General features: G+C 39.4%; 1 protein-coding gene across 2 annotated transcripts in view; it reads left to right on the top strand.

The window, feature by feature from the left end:
* TNKS (tankyrase) overlaps window positions 1–13,419 on the top strand; it is a 227,899-nt gene that overhangs the window by 200,810 nt on the left and 13,670 nt on the right. For both annotated transcript variants that reach the window (XM_024251108.3, XM_054561190.2), the window contains 5 exons: window positions 4,966–5,086; window positions 6,565–6,662; window positions 8,178–8,252; window positions 9,158–9,263; window positions 9,705–9,891. In XM_024251108.3, the coding sequence (XP_024106876.2) occupies window positions 4,966–5,086; window positions 6,565–6,662; window positions 8,178–8,252; window positions 9,158–9,263; window positions 9,705–9,891 (587 nt within the window). The remainder of the gene's footprint in view (window positions 1–4,965; window positions 5,087–6,564; window positions 6,663–8,177; window positions 8,253–9,157; window positions 9,264–9,704; window positions 9,892–13,419) is intronic.

The raw sequence follows: 13,419 nt of genomic DNA, 5'->3' as shown, positions 1-13,419 counted from the left end.
ATAACTAAGTCAAGGTTTTAAAAAAGGAGCAAGTTAATTTAAATATGATTTTCAGAAAAAAAAAAGTCTAACAGCTGATAGGGGTATATATAAAATTCCTGAATCTTGAAGCAACATGTCTAAAATCCAACTAACCTGCTTTCCATCCAGATATTTCTATTTCTTTTGTTCATACAAGTCTCATAGTTACCCAGCTGCAGAATTTTGGAATAATCTTACTTTCATTCCTTTTATTTTAACCATTTCTATTTACCAGGCCCTGTAAGTACGGTTCTCCAGTTGCTTTCAGATTCATCCCTTCCATGCCATTTTATCTTCATCTTGTTCCCAGTTGCCTTCCCTTCCAAATCTGCCCTTCATAATGCCAACAGTCTCATCCTCCTAAAATACAACTTTGATCATATTACTCTGCTGAAAAGACTTCCCAGGGCCTTTGGTATATATATATATTTTTTGAGATGGAGTCTAGCTCTGTTGCCCAGGCTGGAGTGCAGTGGCGTGATCTCGGCTCACTACAACCTCCGCCTCCCAGGTTCATGCGATTCTCCTGCCTCAGCCTCCTGAGTAGCTGAGATTACAGGCATAGGCCACCATGCCCGGCTAATTTTTGTATTTTTAGTAGAGATGGGGTTTCACCATGTTGGTCAGGCTGGTCTCAAACTCCTGACCCCATGATCTGCCCGCCTTGGCCTCCCAAAGTGCTGGGATTACAGGCATGAGCCACCACACCTGGCCAGCCTTTGGTATACTTCTAAGCCTCTTAGTTTGATAGATAAGGCCCTTTAAGATCCTCTCTGTGCCTGCTGCTCTGCTCTGCTCCTTTTAATCCTTGATATATACTCTCCCGTAACCATTTTGAACTACAGTACTTAAGGTCCCTCAAATACTCTGTATTCTTTTAACTGATTTTCCCTTTGCACATGCTATTCCCTCTGTCTTAAGCACACTTCCCTCCTTCCCCTGACTGATTAGCTCCTGCTGCTTAGCTGAATTATGACCTTCTTCTGAGAACCTTTCCTCGTCTCCTTCCTGCTCCTTCCTTCCCAGCCCTCCTTGCAACCCTGACCAAGCAGGTCACCTTTACGAGAGTTCTCTTAGGGATTCTCCAAGACATTGACCCACTTTGTGTTTCTTGGTTACCTCAAGTAAATAGCATGAACTTTGGTTAGCACTCTGTTTCATGGCCCCACTCTTTTACTATGTTATTTGCACCAACTATGTAACTTTCCAACTATAAGGGATGGTTTTAGATTTAAATAAAATATTTAGTTACTTTTTAAAGAAATATATAGCATAAAGAAGGTACTCATTGAACATTTTATATGTGAATGAGCTAACATAAATCTAAATTTCTTAGCTTTTCATTTAAGGTTTTTCAGTGGCCACTGCCTGGTAAATATGTGGACAAATTGGACACCATGTAACTCACTGCAACTAAATTTAACGTTTAATCATTTTCACCTTCTAGTCATCCTTTTAAAGAATATAAACAGGGAAAAGACAGACACAGCTATACATCTCAGCTCTTCTGTGTACTATTTTTATGACTTCTTTAAGTACCAGTGACCTCATAAATACATTAATAGTACTTCATTATCCATCATCGTAAGGATTAAATGAGGTAATGTAAATAAAGTGCTTGGAACTGTGCTTGTTACATAGCGAGTACACAACAAATATTGTGTGGATGGTGGTTGGATGATGAATGGTGGGATGGAATTGCAAGAATAATGTATATTTATATTCAGTTGCAAGTATAGAAAGTTGTCCCATTCCCTTTTTGTTTTTTTAGATTCCACAGGTTAATAGCTTTTCATCTCTTCTGTCCTTCAGGATAGCCTAATAAATATTTTCTTTTTTTTCTTTAGTTACTTATTTTCATATGCATTCCTTTTGTGTGACTGTAAGTATCTAATTGGATAAATGCCAAGATAGCATAGGTAGATCACTTATCTACTGCTGTGTAACAAATTACCCAAAACTTAATGGCTTAAAATAACAAACATGTATTATTCCACAGTTTCTGTATGTCAAGAATCTAAGCATGGCTTAGTTGGGTGCCTCTGGCTCAAGGTCTGTCCTGAAGCTGCAGTGAACTGTCCAACAGGTCTGCAGTCTCACCTGGGGACTCACCTGGCAAGGGCGGGAACCTGCTTTCAGCTCGCTCACAGTGTTGGTTGACTGGCCTTGATTCCTCACCTGTGGGCCTCCCCACAGAGTGACCTTATGGAGTATTACTTACCTCTTGCTGCTTGATAAATTACCGCAAACTCAGCAGCTCGAAACAGCACACATTTTGTGAGTCAGGAGTCTATGCACAGCTTAGTTGTGTCCTTTGCTGCATGATCTCTCACAAGGCTACAGAGCATTAGCCAGGGTCAGTATCTCATCTAAAGACTCTACTGGAGAAGGATCCCCTTCCACACCCTCACGTGCTTATTGGCAGGATTCAGTCCCTTGCAGTCTGTTGGACTGGAGCCCTCAGTTCCTTGCCATGTGAGCCTCTATAACATGGTTTCTTGCTCTATCAAAGCCAGCAAGAGAAAGAAGATCTGCTAGTCACTTATCACCATTGCTGTATTTGCTTGGTTGGAAGCAAGTCACTAGGCAAGCCTGCACTCCAGGGGAGGGTAGCACACAGGACGTGATGTAAGGAGGGTGGGAATCATTGAGTCTGTCTGCCATAGCGTGGCAGCCAGTTCTTCTAGGGTGAGCAGTCCAAAGAGTGAGCGCCCAAGATGGAAGCCACAGTCTCTTTATTACCTAATGTAAAAAGTAATTTCCCATCACTTCTGCTGTATTAATTATATTTGTTAGAAGTGAGTTCATAAGTCTGTCTCACACAGGGAAGGGATTACAGTGAAGACACAAATGCCAGGAGGTAGGAGACCACTTTCCACATTAGGTGTGAGAGCTCCTCTCAGCCTTGCCTTCTAAACTAAGTGACTTGCTATCAGTCTCTTCAGGTTGTTTTGTTGGTTTGGTTTGGGTTTTTTGTATTCATTTTATGATTAGAGCTATAAAATGAATAAATATATTAAATATTCTCCATTACTCCTCTAGAACGTTGTAGAGAATATTGTGTTTTGCTGGCCTGGTGTCTGCTTCCTCCAGATGTGCACTATATGTATCAATCTAGAAAAGTCTGAGGAGGGCCAGGCGCGGTGGCTCACACCTGTAATCCCAGCACTTTGGGAGGCCAAGACAGGCAGATCACGAGGTCAGGAGATCGAGACCATCCTGGCTAACATGGTGAAACCCCGTCTCTAGTAAAAATACAAAAAAATTAGCCGGGCGTGGTGGCAGGCACCTGTAGTCCCAGCGACTCGGGAGGCTGAGGCAAGAAAATGGTGTGAACCCAGGAGGTGGAGCTTGCAGTGAGCAGAGATCGCGCCACTGCACTCCAGCCTGGGCGACAGAGCAAGACTCTGTCTCAAAAAAAAAAGAAAAGAAAAGTCAAGTCTGAGGATTCTCTGAGTTGAAGTTACCACATAGATATGAAACCCTTGGTTTTAAACTGAAGTTAGTTTAGAATATTTAGAAGAAAAAAATGAGACATCAATAACATAGTTTCCAAATTATATTAAAATCATGTCTAGCTAAGAATGTAAAGGCTCCTATTATTTTGTGAACTATTCCATCTCAAAGATGTATATTTCAGAACTGGGGTTTTTGTTTTGTTTTGTTTTGTTTTTAAAGCTCTGCTGAAACCTTTCTTTTGGGTGATTGGAAGTGAATTGCCCGCTTTGTGCAATAAAGCAATTATTGCTTAAATGGCCACTTAGAAGCAATATAGAAAATCATTTCCAAAGAATGAGTGATATATGCTCATTTCACTGGAAAGATCAAACTCATATTTTATTCTGACAAAAAAATCAGCAGAGGTCCAGGCCTAATTTGTCAGTTTTTTAAATGTTACTTGCAAGTTAAAAGTGGAAAAAAGCGATCTTGTTTGAGTTGGAAACTGAATGTCTATAAAAGGATTTCTTGGTTTTCCAAGGAAGGGGAAAACCAAAGACTAATCTTGTAGACTAGTATTTGGATTGTCACAAAGCCAGCTTCATCAGGGCTGGAAAATTGCGTGTTCAGCCTTCAAGAAATGTGGCTATCCGAGTTCATCCTATGTGTTCAGAACATAGCCACTGGGTGGCAGTAGAGTCCCAGCTACTTTAGTCCATAAAGGAATTAGGTTATTTTGAGCCAACTAATCATCTCCATTTTACAAGGATGAATAACCAAAAGTTAAAAACTAACCAAAAATTAAAAACCACTATGTTGTATAAAAACAGAATGTATTTTAAGGAGAAGGGATTAAGTCTGAGAATTTATGAGAGAGCTTAAAAAGAATCTACTCTGTTCTTACCCAAATTGGAATTTTAAAATGTAGCCTCTCTTTAAAACAGTTTGTAATCTAACTAAATACTTGAGATGTCAATCTCACTGCTTTTTAAGGCAGCCTGTCCCAGGCTTGAGTATTTCTTAGCACTGAGAAGTTCTTCCTTATCTTCATCTAAAAATTGCTTTCTCCTTTTCCTGCGCTGTTTACTTGTGCTGAACGCCTCTCCTTTTCCCCCACCGTTCATTTCTGCTCCCTGCTGGATACTGGGATCTGGTGTTTTCCCATTTTCAAGCTACTGATTCCTCCTCTATCTTGAGGCAAACAGTAGATGATAGAACAAAATAATCTAAAGGAAATGTAGTGATGATCATTTTGTATTTCTATAGTATTGTTTCTCCCTTTTTAATTCTCATGGACAAAAAGCAAATCAAGGAGTACTTCAAGTAAGCAGAAAAGCTGATGAGACTATCAAGACAACTAAAAAAATTGTAAGCTCATGTTTATAAAGGGAACAAAAGAATTTTCTTAATTTGAATGGTACTCATAGCATTGTAGACAATTGGAAAAGCTTTTGTCCTCTTAAGAACTGTTAAAGATATCACAGCTAATTTTGTTTCATTTTTCAGATTACACTAGATGTGTTGGCTGATATGGGTCATGAAGAGTTGAAAGAAATAGGCATCAATGCATATGGGCACCGCCACAAATTAATCAAAGGAGTAGAAAGACTTTTAGGCGGACAACAAGGTAAGCTATTCAGAAAAAAACAAATTTCAGAAATCAGTGGTACAAGGTAAGTATTGGGGCTGACAATTGAACTCAGGCAGTCCAATCCCAGAACCATACACTGAACGATTGTACCTCCTGTCCCTTCCCCATCTCAGTTATTGGCCTCATGCTCCCTCTAGCTGGAAAAATCTGAGTCAGTCTTCCCTCTCTCCCAGCACTTTGTATCCTCAATTTCTCTGGAATCTCTGTACTTCTGTCCTTTCCCATGACTGTCACTTGATCAAGCCACCATTCTCTCTCTTGGACTGTCCCAACCACCTGGTTTATCTCCAGCCTTTACATTTGCTTCCTGCTTCCTTCCAAGTACCTTCTCTACAATGTGAACACAATCTTTTCAAAATGATTATATGATCATATCACTCCATTGCTTAAACCCCTGTAATAGAATCATGTTTCTTTTAGGATAGAATCAAATATTCCTAACATGGCTTTTTACAATCTAACCTTTCTTAACTTGAACGTTCCTGCCTCCCACATGACTGTCAGCTTTGTCTTTTTCCATTGTACTTTGCCGTTTCAAGCCTCTTTCCCCTCTGTTTTTACCCATTTCTCTATTTGTTAGAAGCACCTTCACTATAGGAAAGCAAGGAAGGAGAATCTATAGAGCTAATCAAATTATAAAAGAGTGATGTGAAATTCAAACTGGAAGATTTTGTGCTTGAGTCTTGCTTATTTATCTGTATTTTAGTTCATCCATGAAACTAACAAAGATAATGTATTTTAAAGCAACTGTAAGTGGCTATTTCAAGCCATCTTACAAGAGTTTTTAGAGGCTAATTTTTATATTTTAGATCTGACTGTATTGTGATGTCAGTGCATGTTTTTCTGTGTCAGACATAGCTTCATGTGTGTTCATGATAGAGTTTAATTCAGCACATATTTGTTGAACCCTGCAGTGTGTACAAGAAGCTCTATAACAACAGATAAAATTGGGCTGGGCGCGGTGGCTCACGCCCAGCACTTCGGGAGGCCGAGGCAGGCAGACCATGAGGTCAGGAGATTGAGACCATCCTGACTAACATGGTGAAACCCTGTCTCTACTAAACAAAATACAAAAAATTAGCCGGGTGTGGTGGTGGGCACCTGTAGCCCCAGCTACTAGGGAAGCTGAAGCAGGAGAATGGCGTGAACCCGGGAGGCGGAGCTTGCTTGCAGTGAGCCAAGATCGTGCCACTACACTCCAGCCTGGGCGACAGAGCAAGGCTCCGTCTCAAAAAAAAAAAAAGAACAGATAAAATCGATCCCCAAACATCTTCATTTTTTTCTCCTGTCTTGTATATTTGTTTAAAGTAACTGAATTTATCAGGTTCAAATTGCAGATAGTTTAGGTTTGTTCCAAAATGTCAATTACTTATTATGAACTTTTTTTTTTTTTATAAAATAGAGCCTGAGTAGTGCAGACTTTTGTTTTATATGTTAATTTTTCTCTCTGACAGGCACCAATCCTTATTTGACTTTTCACTGTGTTAATCAGGGAACGATTTTGCTGGATCTTGCTCCAGAAGATAAAGAATATCAGTCAGTGGAAGAAGAGGTAATATACATCAGAAATCTTTCATTTGCTTTTCTTGAAATCTGTGGATAAACCTGTTTTTCTGAAAGTAACCTCGTCTTACATTGCCTTGCGGTCACATGCCTATTAATCAGTCTCTCTTAGCCATTGTGGTAGAATATTGCCAAAATTAAAATATGATGGCGCCACATGGTTTTCACATCATAAGCCTAGGTTTTCTAATGCATGGGGCCCATCTGTCTTTTTATTCTGGAGATTTTCTTGAAATTCATGCGAAATAAGAAGCCTATTAGAACTATTTTCTTATATTGTTACAGTGCCACCTAAGAATGACATAGAATGAAAAACTCTTGCCTCATAGAGAGCAAATATGTTCTCATCCTTGTTTTTATGCAGTTATAAATGTGGCTATAAAATAATATGCCTAATCCTCACATATGCTTCTGGGTCTGCCTCATTATTCTGCATAACATTTCTGCAGTCACAGTTCTTCTGAGCCCCTATGAAGGCTGTTTGTGTGACCCTCCTGGTGGTCAGATGCCAGTGAGACTCCTGCTCCACTGACGGCTTATGCATAAACAAACAGCCTAATGCCATTGTTAGAAGTAAGCTACCCAATTGTGTTATGCAAATACCTAGGCAGAAAAAGGTATGCCGAATTCTTGTTTGTTTAATTAGTGCTCATTTTATTTTCATTCCCAGGCTAGGAACTTGCATAGGGAACTCAGGACCATGACGCCAGGGCTGCATTTCAGCTCGTACTTGGTGCATCAGGAAGGCATCATGGGGTCCGGTGTCTTACTACCTAATTCTTCTCCTAGCAGTTAGTACATTTTGATAATAATGTCAAAAATGTAGTGACTCTTCACAAGTGGAGCAGTAAGGAAGAGAATTCATTCTATTGAGTTAATTCTCTGAGAAACTTAGATCTTTAAAACATTTTTCTTTTCCATAATTATTTTTAATTTAGAGAGTAGTCAGAAGACAGTTATTCCCTTTAGTAGTACATTATAGTCAACGTCCCCTGGTCTGTGTAAATATACTTAGAGATCCCACGCTGAAGACTATTGAGATAATACGGAATATTTCACCTAAAGAACAAATATTTATTTTTTAAAAATTGTTTATTTTTAGCATTTGTCCAACGGGCATTAATTGAATGTAAGGAGTTTTTGTTTGACTTAATCAGAGTGTTAGTTCTTCTTCTGAATAAGATAAGATAGTAATTGTAGATGACTTAATGTGTTTTTTTTTAATATGTTTCCCCATTGTATTTACAGAAAACTCTTTCAGAACTTTTATTTAAAAGTAAATAGAAAATGCATAAATTTAATATTTATGTTTGAAATTATTTTCTTACCAAAAATACTTATCCACTAAACATGTTCATCAATTTATAGTGAACTCCTATTTATTTAATACTGAATTTTAGACTCATCGATGAAATAATAAAATTGAAATATTGAAAACAATGGAGGAAATGTCTAGAATTACACACTGGGATGTTTTTATAAAATTAGTTCTTTTGTTCTATAGATGCAAAGTACAATTCGAGAACACAGAGATGGTGGTAATGCTGGCGGCATCTTCAACAGATACAATGTCATTCGAGTAAGTTTTTAAAGTTTCATGGTGAAAACTGGATTGCAAGGCTTGCCCAAAAATCAAATCTAGACAATGAAAAAAGTTTATTAAGTCATATTTTCAAACTGTGAAAGATAATTCATCACCTATCTGAAGTCAGATAGCACTCTTCTCACTACAATATCTCTAACTCCCCAAGACAATACGTCACTAAAAATAGAGACATTCTGAAAGCGCCAAAGCTACAAACAGGAGGCTAAATCAGCTTGTACTAGTGATACTTACATGGATATTGGTCTCCCTGCTCATCCACAAATACAGGCCATAGCTGACAATAATGTTTTTTATCATTTGAAAGTTGCATCAAAGTCCTGGATCTTCAATCTAATTGAACCAGTAATTACCCCAGAATACATATATTTCTTAATCTCAGTATCTTAATTTATAATATGGAACAGATGACTCAAGCTTTTTACAAAGGGGTATCATAAAGATGAATAAAATCTGTAGAGAACTGGTTTAACCCTTTGAGTTAACAGACATGTAAAAGTTACACTGGTACACATCAGAATAACCCAGGGAACTTTTTTAAAAAAAATACAGATTTACAGATCCCCATCTCCTAAAATTTATTAAGTCTGGGGAGATGCCTAAACATAACCTTTTTACCTATTTTTTTTTTTTTTTAATCCTGAGGTGATTTAGAGGTAACAGCCAGGTCTGGTATAGAATAACAAAAACTGTAACTGAAAATTATGTCACTAACAGCTAGAGTATTTTCTGAATTACACTGACATGGTAGCTTTATCACTTTTAAATTATGTCTTAAGCAAAATAAAAATTGAACCTTCCTAAAAGGAAAACATACTTTTCATTTTAAATCATAAATGTACATTTCACTGATAATGTTTCTTTCTTCTTCATCCTTAAAGATTCAAAAAGTTGTCAACAAGAAGTTGAGGGAGCGGTTCTGCCACCGACAGAAGGAAGTGTCTGAGGAGAATCACAACCATCACAATGAGCGCATGTTGTTTCATGGTAAGCAGCATGGCAGGGACGGTGGACGTCTCTCTGGGCCTTTGCAGGAGTCAGTAAAGTGAAAAACCTATGTTAAATTGACTATAATACAGTTGTGTTAAAAATGGCTTGTTTTGATTATTTTGTTCAAATAATTACTTCTTGGTACCAGCTTTCTAATGTATCACACATTAGTACAGACTTTCCCGTGCATATACAATGAAAATACTTGATCTAAAATTATTTTAGAACTTAAATTGCAAATTGAGCCACCTAGTGAATTATTTTTGTTGTAATTTTGTACTAGTACATTATTATGTATAATAGGCCTTCTTAGAAAATACTTTTCATTTATACACCATTCATTTCTTAATATTAACCTGCCCGGTGCAAATAGTGTGCAGGTAAGTGAGCTTCTAGAAAAGTGTTCAAAAACGAATCTTTCTGTCTTCGTATTTCTAGGTTCTCCTTTCATTAATGCCATTATTCATAAAGGGTTTGATGAGCGACATGCATACATAGGAGGAATGTTTGGGGCCGGGATTTATTTTGCTGAAAATTCCTCAAAAAGCAACCAATATGTTTATGGAATTGGAGGAGGAACAGGCTGCCCTACCCACAAGGACAGGTCATGCTATATATGTCACAGGTAAGCATCTTGCCATTAGTGTAACGTTTCCCATCCCTAGGTCATGAACCAAATTTTTTTTTTTTTTTTTTTTGAGGTGAAGTCTTGCTCTTGTCGCCCAGGCTGGAGTGCAGTGGCACGATCCTGGCTCATTGTAACCTCCATCTCCCGGGTTCAAGCAATTCTCCTGCCTCAGCCTCCTCAGTAGCTGGGATTACAGGCACCCGCCACCACACCCAGCTAATTTTTGTATTTTTAGTAGAGATGGGGTTTTGTCATGTTGGCCAGGCTGGTCTTGAACTCCTGACCTCATGATCCGCCCACCTCAGCCTCCCAAAATGCTGGGATTTCAGGCATGAACCACCGTGCCCAGCCCCAGATTGGTTTATCAGGCTCTGCAGAAGTCACAGATTATCCTCAGTCTTGCATCCCAGTAAATCCCGTTGGTTCTGGGAATGGGTAGGAACAGCTGATCAGCCTCTTCTGACAGGAGCAATAACAACAGAGCAGATAACCAGGGGTAAAAACCAGGTACGTGTCCTCCAGTCATGGGTTATAATAAAACTCCCTGTATCTTGGCTTTCTCCCTGGGCTTCACTTTTCTTGCTTTGTAATCAGAATATGGCAAGGCTAAGGATGATTTCTATAGAATAAAGAACTGCTAGCTCTAGTCGCATTTGAATGAAGACACACTTCTATAAAAAACATAGACTCTTTAATTTACTTCTGATGTTGCTGGTGATGTTGTTGTTTTAAGGCAGGATATATAATTAGCCTTGGCAACTTAAAATATCAACTTTGGAATTAATAGCAAACAAATGAATATTGGCCTTGTTAATAGACTTTTAAAACTCAAAAATTGGAGAGAATAATGGTATAGTCTCTCTGATGTCAGTGGTGAAAAAAGTACTGTCCCTTTCTTTGGCAGTGAAAAAATACAAAAGAATTATACTGTACAAAGATTGGGATTTATTACATTTCTCTGTAAACTTACCAAATGCATTCTTTTTAACAAGCCAGGTTAATAAGATATTTTGTAATTTGGTTAAGAACTTAAAAAGACCCAAATAATTTCAGAACAAGGATCTCTGAGGGAGAAAAGCCCCAATAACCTTGAAATTGTGATTATTGACCTTAAAACTTATCTCTCAGTTGTGTTTTGAACAAAATTATTGCCATCAGCCATTCTGAGTCAGATGTCATATATCCAGAAGAAAACTTCCTTCCATTAAGACCTCTGTGATTAGGAATACAGAGAAATTTTCGGCTGGGCATGGTGGCTCACGCCTGTAATCCCAGCACTTTGGGAGGCCGAGGCAGGCGGATCATGCAGTCAGGAGATTAAGACCATCCTGGCTAACACGGGGAAACCCCGTCTCTACTAAAAATACAAAAAATTAGCCAGGCGTGGTGGCGGGCACTTGTAGTCCAAGCTACTCGGGAGGCTGAGGCAGGAGAATGGTGAGGACCCAGGAGGCGGAGGTTGCAGTGAGCCGAGATCGCGCCACTGCACTCCAGCCTGGGCGACAGAGAGAGACTCCGTCTCAAAAAAAAAAAAAAAAGAATACAGAGAAATTTTCAAGAATATATAGCATGTAAAAGTATTTTTGGTTTTTTTTGCTTCAAACCTAATTCCTCTGGAGACAAAAATGAACCTAAATAAGCAATAAAAGTGAACCTCAATGAAAATTAACAATCGCTCATTAAAATTAGACACACAAGTTTAAGTCAAGTCTTAACCAGGATTTCTGGAAAACAGAGCCTCAAGCAAAAGTATGTGACTAGTATTTGGCCAGTGCAGCCCCAGGGAAGCAGGAATGAGGGCCCAAAAGGAATTGAGGTGGAGAAGACAGCAGAGCAACCGCAGTGAGGTGCATTAATGAGCTGGCCACAGTCTCATAGTGAGTGCAGTCGATTGCTCAGTCCATGAGGCATCTCCAGAGAGGCTGTATGAACTACGGCAGCTCACAACAGTAGTACATCAGTGAGAGAAAGAGACGAATTTGTCTGCTGGCTCCTGTCTTGCATTTGTCAAAATTTGCCCCCAGGGCTAATTGGTACCCCTACCATTTAGGCTGCTGCATCTGCAGAATGCACCACAATGCACCAGGCAAGCCAGTGAGCAGACTTGAGCCAGCTCTCTACTTGCCCATCTGCAGCTGCAGCTCACCGCTGGCTGAGCAGTTCCCACATCATCTCCTGCCTCGGCAGCAACAGGGGAACCCTGGGACAGGAAGCAGAAGGCCAGGGCCTGTCAAGTTCACCTTTATGTGATGTAAGAGACTAGGAGAATCTAACGACAACGTAGCACTGCCACAAATGTAGAGATGGAGCTCAGAAAGCCTCCTTCTGATGGAGAGCAAAGCCCTTTTCTCTGGGACCTGCAGGAGAATATAGTAGACCAAGCCAGCATCCCAGAGGATCATCAATAGCATCCAACTCAAAAAGCCAGTCCAGATAAGACCCAGTTGTCCTGGATCCAGCACAAATTTTAGTTGACTCAAAATAAAATCTCTGGTTACTTATAACACAAAGATTATACTCCATTACTAAAAACGATTTGATTGAATTATAACTGTTTACATTTAACAGTGGGATCAATTGTACTAATTTGTAAAAATGTTTATTGCTTATATTAGAGATTAGCAGACGTTTTCTTTAAGGGATATATAATAATTATTTTAGGTTTTGCAGGTCATACAATCCCTGTCACAGTAACTCAATTCTGCCCTTGTAGTGCAAAAGCAACCACAGAGTATATGTAAATGAATGCATGGTTGTGTGCCAATAAAATTGTATTTACAAAACCAGATTGCAGGCTGGATTGAGCCATGGGCTATAGCTTGCTTAACCCCTAGTGTATATAATAGACTTTCTTCCCAGTCAGTCTTTCTTACTCTGTAATACTTAACATCTGCTCTAATTCATGTTTCACCCAGACTATTATGATTTTCAGCCATACATTTAAGCTAAGTACTTTTGTTCATGATCCACTTTTATTACTACTGTTTACCTCATCCCAGTTTCTACTTTTTTCCCAGTAATGAATAAACCCAATCTTAATTTCAGGTGTTTTGTTTCCATCAGCTTATTTTCATCACTTTCCACCTACCCATCCATGCAAGAGCTCAGTTTTTCTCTGGTTTTTTCCCTTTCTCCACCAGGCAAAACTTACTGGCAGGCATTTTCTTTTTTTTTTTTGAAACGGAGTCTCGCTCTGTCGCCCAGGCTGGAGTGCAGTGGTGCGATCTCGGCTCACTGCAAGCTCTGCCTCCGGGGTTCATGCCATTCTCCTGCCTCAGCCTCCCAAGTAGCTGCTGGAGTGCAGTGGTGCGATCTCGGCTCACTGCAAGCTCCGCCTCCGGGGTTCATGCCATTCTCCTGCCTCAGCCTCCCAAGTAGCTGGGACTACAGGCGCCCACCACCACGCTCGGCTAATTTTTTGTATTTTTAGTAGAGACGGGGTTTTTACTGTGTTAGCCAGGATGGTCTTGATCTCCCTAGCAGGCATTTTCTGTGGCCAGTTCCTAAGCCATACCAAAACTACTT

The sequence above is a fragment of the Pongo abelii genome, chromosome 7, assembly GCF_028885655.2.
Source record: "Pongo abelii isolate AG06213 chromosome 7, NHGRI_mPonAbe1-v2.0_pri, whole genome shotgun sequence".
Taxonomy (NCBI): Eukaryota; Metazoa; Chordata; class Mammalia; order Primates; family Hominidae; genus Pongo; species Pongo abelii.
This window is presented reverse-complemented; position numbering and strand designations above follow the sequence as displayed.